The 17,440-nt window shown below is 43.7% G+C and overlaps 1 protein-coding gene across 1 annotated transcript in view; it reads right to left on the reverse strand.

Moving 5' to 3' along the window:
• Positions 1-14,877: 14,877 nt before the first annotated feature.
• The window catches only part of LOC142587482 (kunitz-type serine protease inhibitor 6-like), a 74,565-nt gene continuing 72,002 nt past the window's right edge, over positions 14,878-17,440 (reverse strand). Inside the window, exons 3-4 of the mRNA XM_075698532.1 lie at positions 17,371-17,433; positions 14,878-15,483 (exon numbers count right to left, since the gene is read on the reverse strand). Coding sequence (XP_075554647.1) covers positions 15,293-15,483; positions 17,371-17,433 — 254 coding nt within the window. The 3' untranslated portion in view covers positions 14,878-15,292. The remainder of the gene's footprint in view (positions 15,484-17,370; positions 17,434-17,440) is intronic.

Genomic DNA, 17,440 nt, shown 5'->3' on the forward strand with positions numbered 1-17,440 from the left:
CGCCGTAGACAGTGCCGCATATTGTGTAGACCAAATGTATACCTCGTACATGCGTGTATCAATTTCTGGCAATAAACTGACTTTCGTAATCTGTACATGTCCCTCTTATAACCTTCAGTGGGAAACGCAGCTGCTCAAGCCATAGGTGACCGCAAACTGCAAAAGAGCAAAGAAAACACTGGTACTTATAATCATATTCAGTGCTCGTATCCCAATTTCTTACCTAAGGAGGAAAACAACCAGCCTTCACCAATGTTACGCGACAGATATATTCTCATTTACGTCTTAAATCCCACATAAGTTTTGCTGCAAACCGCAGCAACGCAAACGTTTCTTACCATGCGTCACCATGTAGAACGGTGTCGTGGCTATACTCGCGTGGCCGCTTTTCTGCTACGATCTTCTTTTTGGAGCTTTGGCTGGCGTAGGATTCTAAAAACAAGGTAAGATTGTGATCTCGCCATTAGGACTTTAGGGGCGTCATGTTGATGCAGCATTAAAATTGTGAGGTTTACCGACCCCAAATTGCTTCCAGCATAACAACTGAATACTGGTAATGGCAATTCGAAGGCAGGACAGAAGATAGACACAGAAGCACATGACAAATGCTAACTCACAACTAAATTTTACTCTGAAGACATCGCCTACTTAAGTACACAGCAGATCATGATCGCGCAAGCATCAAGCCAACCAGTGCATCACGTCAAGAAGCGATTACAGCATCATTTCTAAAAAAAACTGCTTTTCTTTGCTACGCAAAACAACCGACGTATCGCTAATACAGGCACTTTTTTTTTCTTTCTAATGATATGCCTCCATCATTTCTCTGGCAAAAGCATTGCCACCTGCCTTGAATTCGAATACCGGAAGTATTTCGCTCACTGGAACAAAATCTACATTGCTTAGGTAAATATGCATGTTTTAAGCAGTACGCATGATCAGTTCAGTGCAGATGCTAGGATTTCTGAGCTTCAGAATACCTGCTGAGCTGCATGGTCAAAACATTTCTCGAGAGTCCCGACGCGATGAATATTGCTACTGCATTTAGCACTTGGAAATGGTACTTAACGTTGGCTTCAAAGGATGAGCTCGTTGCGATAGTTAGAGTGCCTATAATACATGTGCGCTAGAAAATTCGGGGAGTAGTAAAGATAGCGTGATCTGGAACGAAACAGGGGGAAAACAAGAAATGCAGCTGTGCGTCTTCTTGAAGCCACAGCGTTGGGGCAACGAATGAATGTCATCACCTCTTCTGTTTTTTTTATATTGAGTCCCCGCAGAAAGGCTTACGGCTTACTTTGAAAGAACCCCGTTCTTTTACTACAGAAAGAGATGGGAAAATACCTGGGATGATGGCCTCGATCATTGAATTCCCCTTTGCTGTAAAATCGTGTTAGCCGTTTTTTGCAATTTTCCTTAAGCGAAATCGGTTACCAATGCACGTGGTGAAGGTGTTTGAAGTGCGAATTCGTAAATGGCGTCCAGGGCGATTACGCATTGCGACGTAGCTGGAAATTATATATATGACGACATTCACGTCCAATTTACCAAAATATTAGCATATGACGTTTCAACAGTTTGCGACTTGGCTTGCGCGGCTACTTCGTGCACCAACAAGTAGTGGACCAGAAAGATGTGCTCATAACCACAATTTCGCTGCGCTTCGTAGGAACACCGCTCTACAGGAGTGCTCACTATACGTGGCCTTCCCATATCACTGTGATAACGCAAATCAGTTGCTATGCGTGGTCTTCTTTTCTAAACGAAAGCATAGCTACGCCACGCTTTGATTCGTATGCTACAGCCACTTCCCAGGAACTGTTACGAACGGCCTGCAAGGGTACCGGCCTACGAAATTTTCCCAGCCAGCCGCAGCCGCGGAGGTGGTGTGCTTCCCAGAAGCGATCTTCGGTCCCTTCCCCACCTGCTGCGGTGACTCGTTTTGTAGGGACGACAATGTGCTGCGTCAACACCCCTCGGCGCCGCTATGACTGAACGCGGTCGGCTGACCAAGTATTATTAGCGGATTCGCCGTGGCCGTCACGGCTTGTTTGAAGCGGTGGAACTCCTGGGCAAAGATGTCTTGCCGCCGTCTCACAGGGCTTAGAAGTCACGGACAGACGCGGCGGCCATTCTCTGCGGAGTCAACACTGGGATGAAGAGGCGCCTTCTCGGGGCCAACCCATGTCTGCGAAAACCCTCTCACCTTGGTGTGGTCAGTGAAGCCTGTGCGGAAGTGAGTGTGTAAGCCCTCCCCCTCAAAGGCGGGTCGACAACAATGAATTTGAACGTTCCCTTTGGTTGAACGGCCGTTTCCTCTCACCTAGGGATCTAGGGAGGACAGAGGGCATTTGTAAAGATATATGTAAATGTGCAATAGATACGAGGAGCTACAAAGGGGCCTCCGAGTTAAATATCATATTCGTGCAATAAAGTGAGGAGCTCCTTTTCGTATTTCATTGAGATCACAAACATGAAGTCGGACGAATTCTTGAGACAAAGGCTAACTTAGCGATCTTAGCATCCACAACGAAATGTTATGTTATACTCGGGGTTTCTCCGTATTCATAACTGATATTGTGTACAAAAAGCATGCAGCAATATAGCTTGCTAAATTTTTTAGCCAGCTATCGACAAGAGAGAAGAGAGAGAGAGAAATAGAAGGCAGCTATTGACAAAGTGACAAAGAACGTCCTCGAGCACACATTGATAACTATTCGTAATTAAAGCAGGCAAAACATAGCATGTTATTCTTTTTAGAATGAGAAAATATACGTACAATACCGCTTTCATCGAAAACTGTGAGCCTCTTTTCATGGAGAAAACCTATCGGTTTAATTTTCTGCTGCTGCACAGCTTCCTAGGAATTATTGCTGACGTGTAGCGTTAAAGGTTAATGTAGGTATATACCATGCTGTTAGCAACTCCTATGTTGCAACTCGACGTAGCTGCATCGGAAGTGACCGACCATACTGGATTGAGTGCCACGATATCGGAATGTCGTGATCCCACGTGGCCATCTTCTGCGTTATGACGTCGCGACCAAGTCAGCTTCTAAAAGCTCCTAATTAGGCTGATCAAAACTGCCATGATAAATTGTTTACGACGCTCTAATGCTTACCAGCATTCTGTTGTTTGAGATTATGAAAGTCCGACACTTGACCTAAAGCTAAAGAAATGGAGCCAGTACGTCAGTATATTTCACGTAATCAACAACTTGCCCACATGTACAAACGTAGGAACATCGCTACCATAGAGTATTCCGTGTCCACCGCGAAACACAGTGTACTACCATGCATGAGGTGCAAGCGGGAAACCACCTCACTCAACCTCCGTCAGATCTCAGTATTTCCAACTTTCCGGGAGTACCACAGGTCTACGCCACAGTGAGTGACCGGAAACTCCAACACTCTAAGAAAAACCGCACCTTTTCAAGCTAATTTTGACACCAAACAATATTTGTCATCTACCTCGCAGGCCTCTTCTTTCTATACAATGCGCGCCTAGCACGTCCAGGTACTAAAGGACGTGTGCGTTATCTGCATGAAAAAGCATCTTAAGCGGGAATGTAGCGAGCGCACTTTTGAACGAAGGAAACAGAAATAAGGCAGATGACGAGTGCCGTTTGGCCACGGGGTACACCACAACGGGCGTGAACTCTTGTTTAGAGTGTACGAGGAACGCATCGTTGCCAGAAAGAACGAAAACTGAAATGACGCTACCGTAACGTATAAGTAAAATCTAGCTGATGGGTTGCTGGTAAACAAACATTTGGCCCATTGCCAGACTGTTTCACCCTTTGTCCAGCTACGACACCATCCGTTCTCTGTAAAATAAAATACTTTTGTAATTCAGTAATTGTGTTTGCGCTACACTCTAAGAACACTCTACACCCTTTGGCATGCCCCTTCTGTCCCACAACAATAATCGCCATCTGCCTTGATGCGTTTCCTTTCTTTAACGCTGCGAGCCCGCAACTTTCCTGTAACGAACGGCATGCGCGTTATCAGAAGGGGCACTCCAAAGGGTGTAAACTGTTCTATGCTGATAACGCGCGTGCCGTTCGTTACTGGAAAGTTCCGGGCTCGCAGCGTTAAAGAAAGGAAACGCATCAAGGCAGATGACGATTTTTGTTGTGTGGCAGAAGGGGCACGCCAAAGGGTGTAAACTGTTCTTAGAGTGTAGGAATAAGCAAGAGAGGACTTTGGTATTCGTGTGTAAAAATTTTAATGTAATTCCTTATTGGTCTCGTTTACCCAAAGAGAATTGCTTTGGGCGAGGAGGGGCCGGGTGAGAGGAAAGATTATTATTCAAGCAAGATAATTGCCGGCTTACCAGCCAGCATTTCAAGTTAACTTGTCCGGATGCAGTCAGTACCTGCCTGTATTGCCAGTAATAAATGCGTAATACGCATATTTTGTATGAAAATGTGGCGCCATCTATCGTGTTTAAAACATCCGTCGTAAGGACGTTGCAGCTCCGTGGCGAGAGATGGTGCTACCTTTATTTTTATGATCCAAATCTGCGTTTTTTGTTGCATCGGCTTTGACAATGCCTTCTTTTTTTCTCATTTATTGCTGAAGAAACTGACCTACACTGAATTTATAGCGGCCCATGCTGCTGCACTTTGCGCAATACTGCTACGGTTCTCACTAGCGCATCGTATAGCACGGCGTGGATTGCCGCACTAGCTGATAGCCACAAGTCACTACAAATAAAACAGTCACAACAAGCACGGATGCTTAACGAAGGCGCGTATTGCCTGAGACTTGTGTCCGCGGCACGGAGTTCTCGTCGGAGCCATTGTGGTGCTCACGTGTCTTTTCGCAAGGGCGCAAGGAGAGGAGCCCATTTTTGAAGGACGATCAAACGAATTTCAGTCGCGCTCGTGTCCATCTGGTCGTATCGAAGTAAATCAAAGTGATCACCCCGCGAGGCGACTGGTTGGTTGGTGGAGGACCAGTCCATGTAATGGACCAACCATACGATTCACTTCGGACATAAGCGCGCCCACTACAAAGCACAGAAATATTATAGCGATATATTTCACAGAAAATTGTACAAAAATTAAATTACCGTTGAGAAACTGGCAATTTCACATACGAATCATTGGCCAAAACTAAGCACTGTTACCGAACCCGACTGAAAGTCATGTGACGAGGAAGAACATAATATACAGGATACCGTTTGAAAATAGAAATTTTCGTCTCAATATTTTTTAACCACTTTTGAAATTCGTCAACACAGAAATACTAACACTGCCTTCGTATACTAGCATATAATGTGGTTTTTATTTAGTACTATACTACCGCAAACTATGCGAAAAAATTAAGGTAGTGTACATTGGCCACATGGTCCCCTCTTGTTACTTCCTGATATTTTCAGATCCGTAACGCACTCTGCATATCCACACTATGCGGCTATATAATCAATAGGTATATGTACATGTACAGCGCATCAATTATCGCACACTTCCGTATGGCTTTTTTACCTGATGTCATGTTATCGAGAAAGTCTATGCATAACATTCTTCTTAGAAGGCCTCGAGTTCGAAGTAAGTCATCCACAGTAGAGAAGCTCACAAGCCACCTAATTCGTGACCCCTTCTTGTCCAATATACTGAGGTCAGACTTATAGTAGAAGATAATTGAGCCTTGTGGCATGCGGGAGACGATACCTGACAGAGTTCTGAGTAGAGGCCTATTGCCAGGCTATTTGTCACGCTCTTCGTCATTACTTTGAGGGTCTTCATCCAGAAATTACAAACGTGTGTAATAGGATGGGAATACCATGCAAGAAGAAATCTACAGGTTTTAATGGATGCACTATTTATGAGCACTGCATGCTATTTTCATACCACGAAATTATGAAAGCACAATCAAATAAGCCAGCGTGTTTTAACACAAAAGTCCTTAGATGGACCTTGGCAGCCGCGGCAGCATCTGACGCATGTCCGCTGAAGGACGTTTTTGAAATATGACAGCCTGATTGCCGAAGCAGTGAGACGGTATCATCCCAGCGATTTCCCTGCCCTAGATCTACTAGCAACAGATTTCTGGGAACATCCCCTGAAACGTTGGCTACATCAAGTCCAAGCAAGCGTTTTCCTGCGCACTTTGGCAGTGACGGCAGCATTTGACTCATGTCTGCTGAAACACGTTTTCTGAAATATTACAGAGTAGTCACATGTTTGTTTGCCTATTGTGATGCCCACGATATATATTTTTGTTTCTTATTTTGGGTGCTATGTCATCTATAATTAAGCGTGATGACATAGAGAAGCTTGTCCGGGATTTCCAGAAACAATTTCAAGACATGCGTTTGGCTCCTGGAAGAGAGCTTAGAAATCTGCATCGAGAGATGACAAAATGTTTTTCACCAAAAAAATTGAAGACATAAGAGCCTGTTGTGAAAAATTGCATGAAGAAAATCTGGAACATGGAACTCGAAATAAAGTGCTATTAAAAGATTATGTGATGATACAGAACCCGGTTTCCGACGCTGACAAGATAGTGATTGCACTAGAACTGTATTCCCGTAACAAAAACAATGAACTAAAGAATGTACCGCTTGCTACAAATTAAAAGTGTTTCAAATGCTTGAGGTGCTTGGAAATGCAATAATTGAACCCACCGCGAGAAATGACATTGATGTGTGTTCCCGTGTTCATTCAAATGATAGCGGCCCGCTGATCATTGTTATATTTAGGAGCACATCAAAACGTGACTCCACTGTTCGCAAAGCACGGAAGCTGCGTCCTTCCGTGGCTGATGTCGGATATTCTGGACGATCTCCCATATACATAAATATGCATGTTTGTATACAGCCTAAAAAGTTGATCGCCGTGCCCATTGAGAAAAAAGAAGGCAAAAAATGGCGGTTTGTGCAGACCACAGATGGTAAAACCCTCCAGGAATGACAGAGTCTTCGAACGCACTTCCAATAACCTGTGTCGCTGACTTAGTCAAGACAGGTGGACACCTGCAGTAGCTGGGTGTTCAACATTAGATTTGCTTCATACGTTTTTTTTTAAATTTTACTCTTGGACGACGGCTCCAAACTTCAAATTGCCAAGTCCTTTAAGTATACCCGCCTCTGTTGGCGGCCATATTTCAGCAGTCGGCCCGAAACAAACAATACGTCATTACAACTGTTAAAGAAAGATTTAAATGTTGTTTTGATGTAGTTATGATGACCAAAACTTGGCATGCAAGTGAACTTGAGGTACTGAAATTGCCTTGTTATATGCCCTACTCTCTAAATCGTCGCGGTAAAAAATGTGGTGGTCTTACAAGATGGAGTTCAAAGCGTAGTACTCTGGAATGGCTCTTAAATTACATATGATCATGAAATCCTCACGGTAAAGTGCAAGTATGCTAGCTTATCCGTTATGTATCGCCCACCTGGCGGAACTATACCTTAATTTCTAACTTTTCTCAGGCAAATATCTCGCAGATAAGAAGCAATGCGGGGTGGGATTCCTAATCCATAATCATATCGGGCAACATTTACGAATTCTACAACATTAATGAGAGGGTAGCAGTAGTCGTAATCAAAGTTAATAACAGGTATACATTAAAGATACTACACCAACACCCCGACAGAGAGCATCCCCACAATCCTGAACCACTTCATTGATCACTTGCCAAAAGCACTTTCGTAATTTGCACAAGACACGACCCACCCGCTGAGAATTATGGAGGACAATAATACTAAAGGCACAATACCCCACAAAATAATTCTTACAACGATAGACATCACGGCCCTGTACACCAACATTCCAATCGCCGATTGTTTATCTTCGATAAAACAAACGCCGTCTAAACACGATGCACAACACTCTATTGAAGTCTACTTGTCTCCCGTGGAATTAGTTTTAACACGTACCCACTTCGTATTCGAGAAGAATTATTACAATCAGATACCTGGGACAGATACATGGGAAAGGCGGTGGTCCCGGGTTCGAGTCCCGGACCAGGACAAATTTTTTTTCAACTGTGAGGCTTTCTATCGACGAACCCGTATGGGTTTTTTTTTTTGTAGCAATTGCTACGAACGGGTGGATGTCTAATTTTCCCTTTACTAATTACCTCTCTCCACCTTGCGGGTTTCCACAGAACTATTTGGTCAAACAATATACATTGACGATGGGGCACTAAAGACAACGATGTATAGGAAACCTTTCGACAAACAACAGAACCTAGAATATACGAGCCACCGTCCCAGACATTGCAAGTAAGGCATCCTTAAAGGCCAAGCCACAAGACTACGTCGCATTTGCGTTGAAAACCGAGACTACATAGATAGACTCGATCACCTTAAAGAAACCCTTTCAAACAGTAACCACCCGAATCGTGACCTTCAGAAAGCCTCTACAGCTGCAACCAAATTATATCGAGCCGTGGTCCTCAAGCCCCGCCCGAAAATCACAAGAACAATGCCTCTAGCTACTACTAACTTCTCAAACGCACTCCCAAAGGTGAACAACATCCTTAGTAAATACTACCCAATTCTCACCAGCAACCAGAAACTTACGATTTTTCCCTACCCGCCCAGAGTAGTCTACAGACGCAACACTAATTTTAAAGATATTCTTGTGCATGCCAAACAAAAGACAAAGACAAAGTTGGGAACCGGTCCCTGTGGCCGCCCTAGGTGCTCTACATGCAAACATCTTGAATCTACTACTATAGTATAAAGTAGAGCGTCGAATAACACAAGGTTAACTTCGGGTTTCACCTGCACATCAAGTAACGTAGTCTACTCTCTAGAATGTGCCGCTTCTAGCAAACAATACATAGGTGAGACTGGACAGAAAATTCATACAAGACTCAATGGTCACCCAGCGGATATACAAAACACAATTTACCTAAAGCAGGAGCCAACCACTTCAATTAACATGGTCATATATTCGACAAAGCAAGGCTCTATATACTACAAACAAATTTCCGCTCACCTCGCGAAAGGAAATATACGGAATCATACCTCACACACAAGTTCAATTGCTACAATCGACAGGAATCAATTTGGCACGTGGCAACGTAGAATCTTTAAAAGCGGTAACTTAAATCCGAAATTCTCGTATCATCAAGTAAGGCACAAAACACATTATGCTACCACCTAACCGTAATTCTTAGCCTCACCTGTTCCTCCATTACGAGCATTTTTTCCTGCCTACTACTCAATTTAATATACTATTTCATGTTTTTAGGTTTATATCAACTGTACGATCCCCTTTTCCCAAGATTACCTGCCCTACCCGCTTCTGTGCACGTCACTCTCCTATTTGTTATTCCGGTTTCGTTTCCCCCTTTTTTTCTCTGTTTTTTTCTCAGTTTTTGAAACACCAACACATTCCAAAGTCCCAGACGCCAGGATACCTTTTTCAGTGCCTCGGCCACGCTGGCTATCGCCATTTCTGTTTACCTCCGTAACGACACATAAGTTGAGCTACTAGGGCTAGGGTCCCTTGAAAAACCATGCCGCTGCCTTCTATTTACCCCATGCATTGCACCCCAGACTCCTTGCCGCCATCTTAACTCCTTCAAAATTACTCGACACATTGCTGCTACGCCACTAAAGTCACTCTTACAACTGATGTGTTTCTGGGTCTTTTTTGTTACTCGCGCACTGACCGCCTGACTTGCTCTTCTAAAGCCACAAAAACATGCCGCCAACGTCAACCCTAACTGCTCCCCGACACCCTCCCATGCCCCTCTTTTTTTCTTGTCCTTTTTTTCCCTGTGGGCGTCCCCTTTTTTCTCTGGCCTTCTCTCTTTTCTTTTCTCCCCGCCTTCCCACTCTGCCGCTCTTGTACACTCTTCTTGGGAACCACGCTCACAAACGTTAGGCGACAGCACTCATTCTCTTTGAAGTCTCTCCCTTTACAATAAGCCGTCACCGACAACAACCGCACGTGACGTCATGTCATCATCATCATCATCAGCCTAGTTACGCCCACTGCAGGGCAAAGGCTTCTCCCATCATCATCATCAACCTGGTTACGCCCACTGCAGGGCAAAGGCCTCTCCCATACTTCTCCAACAACCCCGGTCATGTACTAATTGTGGCCATGCCATACCTGCAAACTTATTAATCTCATCCGCCCACCTAACTTTCTGGCGCCCCCTGCTACGCTTCCCTTCCCTTGGGATCCAGTCCGTAACCCTTAATGACCATCGGTTATCTTCCCTCCTCATTACATGTCCTGCCCATGCCCATTTCTTTTTCTTGATTTCAACTAAGATGTCATTAACTCGCGTTTGTTCCCTCACCCAATCTGCTCTTTTCTTATCCCTTAACGTTACACCTATCATTCTTCTTTCCATAGCTCGTTGCGTCGTCCTCAATTTGAGTAGAACCCTTTTCGTAAGCCTCCAGGTTTCTGCCCCGTAGGTGAGTACTGGTAAGACACAGCTATTATATACTTTTCTCTTGAGGGATAATGGCAACCTGCTGTTCATGATCTGAGAATGCCTGCCAAACGCACCCCAGCCCATTCTTATTCTTCTGATTATTTCCGTCTCATGATCCGGATCCGCCGTCACTACCTGTCCTAAGTAGATGTGTTCCCTTACGACTTCCAGTGCCTCGCTGCCTATTGTAAATTGCTGTTCTCTTCCGAGACTGTTAAGCATTACTTTAGTTTTCTGCAGATTAATTTTTAGACCCACTCTTCTGCTTTGGCTCTCCAGGTCAGTGAGCATGCATTGCAATTGGTCCCCTGAGTTACTAAGCAAGGCAATATCATCAGCGAATCGAAAGTTACTAAGGTATTCTCCATTAACTTTTATCCCCAATTCTTCCCAATCCAGGTCTCTGAATACCTCCTGTAAACATGCTGTGAATAGCATTGGAGATATCGCATCTCCCTGCCTGACGCCTTTCTTTATTGGGATTTTGTTGCTTGCTTTATGGAGGACTACGGTGGCTGTGGAGCCGCTATAGATATCTTTCATTATTTTTACATGCAGCTCGTCTACACCCTGATTCCGTAATGCCTCTATGACTGCTAAGGTTTCAACAGAATCAAACGCTTTCTCGTAATCAATGAAAGCTATATATAAGGGTTGGTTATATTCCGCACATTTCTCTATCACCCGATTGATAGTGTGAATATGATCTATTGTTGAGTAGCCTTTACGGAATCCTGCCTGGTCCTTTGCTTGACAGAAGTCTAAGGTGTTCCTGATTCTATTTGCGATTACCTTAGTGAATAGTTTGTAGGCAACGGACAGTAAGCTGATCGGTCTATAATATTTCAAGTCTTTGGCGTCCCCTTTCTTATGGATTAGGATTATGTTAGCGTTCTTCCAAGATTCCGGTACGCTCGAGGTCATGAGGCATTGCGTATACAGGGTGGCCAGTTTCTCTAGAACAATCTGTCCACCATCCTTCAACAAATCTGTTGTTACCTGATCCTCCCCAGCTGCCTTCCCCCTTTGCATATCTCCCAAGGCTTTCTTTACTTCTTCCGGCGTTACCTTTGGGATTTCGAATTCCTCTGGATTAATTTCTCTTCCATTATCGTCGAGGGTGCCACTGGTACTGTATAAATCTCTATAGAAATCCTCAGCCACTTGAACTATCTCGTCCATATTCGTAATAATATTGCCGGCTTTGTCTCTTAACTCATACATCTGATTCTTACCAATTCCTAGTTTCTTCTTCACTGTTTTTAGGCTTCCTCCGTTCCTGAGAGCATGTTCAATTCTATCCATATTATACTTTCTTATGTCAGCTGTCTTACGCTTGGTGATTAACTTCGAAAGTTCTGCCAGTTCTATTCTAGCTGTAGGGTTAGATGCTTTCATACATTGGCGTTTCTTGATCAGATCTTTCGTCTCCTGCGATAGTTTGCTGGTATCCTGCCTAACGTAGTTACCACCGACTTCCATTGCACACTCCTTAATTATCCTCCTTAAAAAAGGCCTCTCCTATACTTCTCTAACTACCTAGGTCATGTACTAATTGTGGCAAATTTCTCCCTGCAAACTTCTTAATCTCATCCGCCCACCTAACTTTCTGTCGCCCCCAGCTGCGCTTCCCTTCCCTTCGAATGCAGTCCGTAACCCTTAATGACCATCGGTTATCTTCCCTCCTCATTACATGTCCTGCCCATGCCCATTTCTTTTCCTTTATTTCAACTAAGATGTCATTAACTCGCGTATGTTCCCTCACCCAATCTGCTCTATTGTTATCCCTTAATGTTACACCCATCATCCTTCTTTCCATAGTTCGTTGCGTCGTCCTCAATTTAAGTAAAACCCTTTTCTTAAGCTTCCAGGTTTCTGCCCCTTACGTGAGTACTGGTAAGCCACAGCTGGTTATACACCTTTCTCTTGAAGGATAATGGCAACCTGCTGTTCATGATCTGAGAATGCCTGCGAAACGCACCCTTATTCTTCCCTTAACCCTTAACTCATTCTTATTCTTCTGATTATTTCAGTCTCACGTCATTGCACTAACCCTTTAAAACTAACATGCCGAGGATGACGACGTCGTGTTTGACGAAGATAGGTCCTCCTATCGAAATGTTGGCCAGCCTTCATAAGGCACTTTATCCCTGTTTATAACCTTTATACCAGAGTTAATTAGAAATCGTTAAGATCAGGAAGCAGAGACTCCTCCTATAACTAGCGATGAGGTGAGATGGGCCTTGCCACACATGAAACGGGGAAGAGCGGCCGGATAAGATGGAATAACAATCGATTTATTGAAAGATAGATGAGACATAATTTTTGGAAAACCGGCGACTCTATACGATATGTCTATCGACGGCAAGGGTCCCAGAAAACTGGAAGAATGCAAACATTATACTTAACTAGAAAAGGGAGACGCTAAAGAATTGATAAATTATAGGCCCATTAGATTAGTCCCGTTATTATATAAAATATTCACCAATATTATCTCCAATAGAATAAGGACAACACTGGACTTTCGATTCAACTATGTCAACCAATGGAACAGGCAGGCTTCAGGAAGGGATACTCTGCAATGGATCCCTTCCTTGTCATCAATCAGGTAATCGAGAAATCCGCAGAGTACAATCAGCCTCTATAAGTGGCTTTCATAGATTACGAAAAGGCATTTCATTGAGTAACGATACCAGCAGTCATAAAGGCATTACATGATCAAAGAGTGCAGACCGCTTACGTAAATATCATGGAATATTTCTAGATTCCGCAGCTGCCTTAATTCTGCACAAGAAAAGTAGGAAGATAATTATGAAGAAAGGGTTAGACAAGGAGACACAATCTCTCCAACGCTAATCACTGCCTGCTTGGAAGAAGTATTCAAGCTAACAAACTGGGGAGGCTTAGGAGTAAATATCGATGGCGAATATCTCAGCAACCTTCGGTTTGCCAATGACATTGTTCTATTCAGTAACAATGCAGAAGAGTTATAAAAATGATTGACGACCTTAACGGAGAGAGTGTGCGAGTGGGAGTGAAGATTAAATGCAGAAGACAAAGATAATAATAAATAGCCGGGCAAAGGAAGAAGAGTTAAAGATCGCCAGTCGGCCTCTAGAGTCTGTGAAGGTGTACGTTTACCTTGGTCAATAAACACAGGGAACCCTGATCAAGAGAACGAAATTTACAGAATAAAAATGGGTTAGATGCATACGGCAGACATTGTCAGCTCCTGACTGGAAGCTTACAATTATCATTGAAAACGAAGGTGTATAATCAGCGCGTATTACCGGTGCTGACTTATAGGGCAGAGACTTGGAGACTCACAAACAAACTTGAGGACAAGTTAAGGACTGCTGAAAGAGTGATGGAACGAAGAATGCTAGGCACACCTTTAGGAGACAGAAACAGAGCGGTTTAGATCAGGGAGCAAATTGGTATAGCCGATATTCTAATTGACATTAGGAGAAAAAATTGCGTCGGACAAGTTGTGTAATGCACAGGCTAGATTACCGTTGGACCATTATGGTTACAGAATGGGCACCAAAAGATGGGAAGCGCAGCAGGGGAAGATAGAAGACAAGGTGATACGATGAAAGTAGCAAATTCGCGGGTGCTAGTTGGAATTGTTTGGCGCAGGACCGCTGCAAATGGCGACCGCAAGGACAGGCCTTCATCCTGCAGTGGACATAAGATGATGATGATGATGATGATGATGATGATGAACTGGAAGACTCATCCAGTCACATTTGATGTCGGAGTAGCTTCGCAGTTACAATAACGCTTGAAATCAAAGCGTACACGTCGCCCTAAGGATTCGTAGTGTACTTGCGAACTGTCCCTCATTGTGAAGACAAGAAACTCTAAGTAGAAAGGCAGTATTGCCTTTCAGCCGGTAACCGAAGTCCACCGTTACGCCGTTATTTCTCGCGACCACCGCGTAGGCCACATGCTTGCGTTGGGCAGCATGTGGGCTAAACTAAGTCGGTTCTAGTAACGTTGGTGGAACCGATGTTGTCAGTTACGTATGCTCAAGCACGTAAAATAGTCAATACATATAGCTTTCCACACCACTGGCTGCTTCCGGGGTTGTTTGTTCTTTTTCGCCTTCTTTTTCGCCATGAGAATATAATTTTAAAAGGTATATGTGTTTTAAGGTACAAAAACCTCATACTTATTTATGAGGGACGTCATACAGGAAAAATGAGCTCTGTAGTTTCACTTCTAAAAGCTATCATCTGATTATGAGGCATGTCATTTTGGAAGACTCTGGGTGAATGTGGACCGCCTAGGGTTCGGTACCATCCATTTATATCTGAATACACGAGCGCTTTCGCATTCTGACCCCATCTAAATGCAGCCTCCGCGGCTGGGATCCCACCATCGACATTGTGCTCAGCAGAAGAACCTGATAGCCACACAGTAACAACGGCAGTCCGTCGAGTAAAGAAATGAACAGAACGTGTACTGACACATTTATTCCTTAAGGCTTCACAGAAGTTTCCACTTATAGCTGGAAACAGTCGTAAACGTTCTTAGATTATTAGCATTTCATTCAATCATGTCGCTTGACCACTTGTGTGCACCGATACTCATGCACTATAAACCACTTTACACACATTTTAGGATGCAAATTGGCCTATAACATACGCTCTTACGCCATCAAAGGTGTAAAGGCCCCGTATTCTCGGCAGAAAACACTCTTAAAGGTGTCAATCGATTTACAGTGTACCAATCATCGTTGTTCCAGAAGTGCTTCCTGCCTCTCTATTCATGGCTTCTATTTTCGTATCGCACAACCTTGTGTCGCTCGAGCAATCCGAAGCGCCATGCTGGGAATAATGTGTCAGCTCTTCTTATTCGGGCCGCGACGTGGTTTAGACGGCCAACTCAGAAACACAGAAGTCGGTACAGGCACGGCGCGTCTCGAAGTTGTTTCCGTTGCTCTTGCAGCCTCCGTAGATGAATGGGTGGCAGGAATTGGTCTTGGGTTCGTAGTAGAAGCGTGGGAAGTATGCCATACAAGGGCCAGGGTAAGCTGGTCTCCTGCACACGTCTGCAACTGATACTGTAAATAGAAAAAACATAAACAGAAATTATCGAAGTGACCGCATCCTGTACCACACAGTGGTTCTGTTCGATAACGCCGCTACGGCCTTTCATTTAAAATGCGAATAGTATGTCATTCAATATTCACTCTGCTCCTTAAGGAATTTCCACTTCAACTTTTCTGTTTTCTGTGTTTATTTTTTTGCAAGCTCGCGTTTTTTATCACATGGGCAAATTTTGAGTCTTTTGAACAGGAGTCAAATATACTAGCTCGTTTTTTGCTAATTAAGTTGCTAGATTGCTTTTCCCTCATACACCCATATGTTTTCAACTGTAGTTCGTTTGCCAAAAAGTACACGATTTCTTGGTAGCTTTGAGTAGCATGCGTGGGAATAATCTAAATTCTTTATAGACAATGGGGGAAGTATACAAGGCAACAGCAATCTGAAATGTTCGTTAGCTACAGCGAATTAGGAGCATCAATTATGAAACACTCTACAATGAAGTTGTCATGCTATCACATGTTCTGCTCTTCACAATTTGTTCAAGATGTAACAACTTTTTCTCTACGGAATTTAATGCATTGTAACACTTGTTTTTACATGTTGTATTCCCACCCCTTATGTAATACTCCTACTACGGGGTCTTTAAGGAAATAAAATGAAATGAATCGTGTTATTTCGCAAGCAAGGAAATAGTGGCACAGGACATTGATGTTACAATTGCTGCTCATTTAGGATCAAGTTGTTTCCCGCAGGTACGTCTCTATCACTCTGATAGAACCCTCTAAACAAATGTACAGCCTTTGGGCCTTGCCTTGTCGGCCAACATTAGCCGTCTCCTATTTTACGTCCATTTTACGTTTCTCTAAAGCCGCACTCCGCGTATTTTCTGCACGCGAAGGGCACGCCCGTGTGAGCGTGTCGTAACGTTCCGGACGTGAAAGTAGCCTGAGAATAGCTAATGTCGAATATGAGAAGTACGAGCGACATAAATAAACCACAAAAGCTGGAAAACATTTCGGAGTGACAGACTTATATGGGAGTTAAAGTATGTTGAACGGCTAAGTCGGCAGCAGGAGTAATATCTTCAACAGCGGAATGTGCCCGAAGATGACTGAAATGCATGATACATAAAAGTGAACCTTGTTTTAAATTCTTATGTATGTTCTTACAAGATGCCCATCAGCGCGTAATGTTAGGGGCTAGATGCATTTCGTAATTCTAAATCTAGCTTTCCCGGTCAACAATAGGCGCCATGGTCATCTTTTTGCAAACTGCGGGTAAAAGCACGTGTACTTGTACTTTGAGATTTGTACAAACTTTGTATTTGTAGAAACGTAGACGTGGTTCTCGTGACGAAACCACGTGCCAAAGATAAGCCCCATCGTCTGAAGCTTGCACTTCATCTTCATTTGAAGGATGACGGCTGCATCCATTAGCTGGGCAAAATGACAGTGCCGTGAGACGCACTTCCGAATGGGGAAAGGGTCAATTGCGAATTGCTATTGTTTTACAGCCATCAGGCCTAATCTCTGCTATACTTCGTGCATTCATTTGCAACTTTATATGGAAGTACGGACAGAAAGAGAAACACTGCAAGGCTATCAGGTTACTGATACGTTTTACTAGATGCACATGTTGTTTCAAAACTTGCTTTTGTGGTTCTCGTACTTTTTGCACGGTTCATTGACATTCTAAAACAAAATGCTGGTGGAGTAAACTAGGTAAGAACATGGGCCAAGGCGAACGACGAAGCAGAAGTGAACAACGCAAACTGCTCCACGAACGGCCTGTTGCCGTTTTCCATTTTATAGTATGCAATCCAGCACGCAATTCGAAAGCTTAGAAACATAAAGAATTTATTATTCTTTCTGGGAAAGTATGACAGGTAAATTTCAGCTTACCTGACGCCGTATTTTTTATTCCTTCAGCCTGAGCAGCCTCACTTCCTGCTTTCCTGTACGCCACTGTAGA

Source organism: Dermacentor variabilis, chromosome 7 (assembly GCF_050947875.1).
Source record: "Dermacentor variabilis isolate Ectoservices chromosome 7, ASM5094787v1, whole genome shotgun sequence".
Lineage (NCBI taxonomy): Eukaryota > Metazoa > Arthropoda > Arachnida > Ixodida > Ixodidae > Dermacentor > Dermacentor variabilis.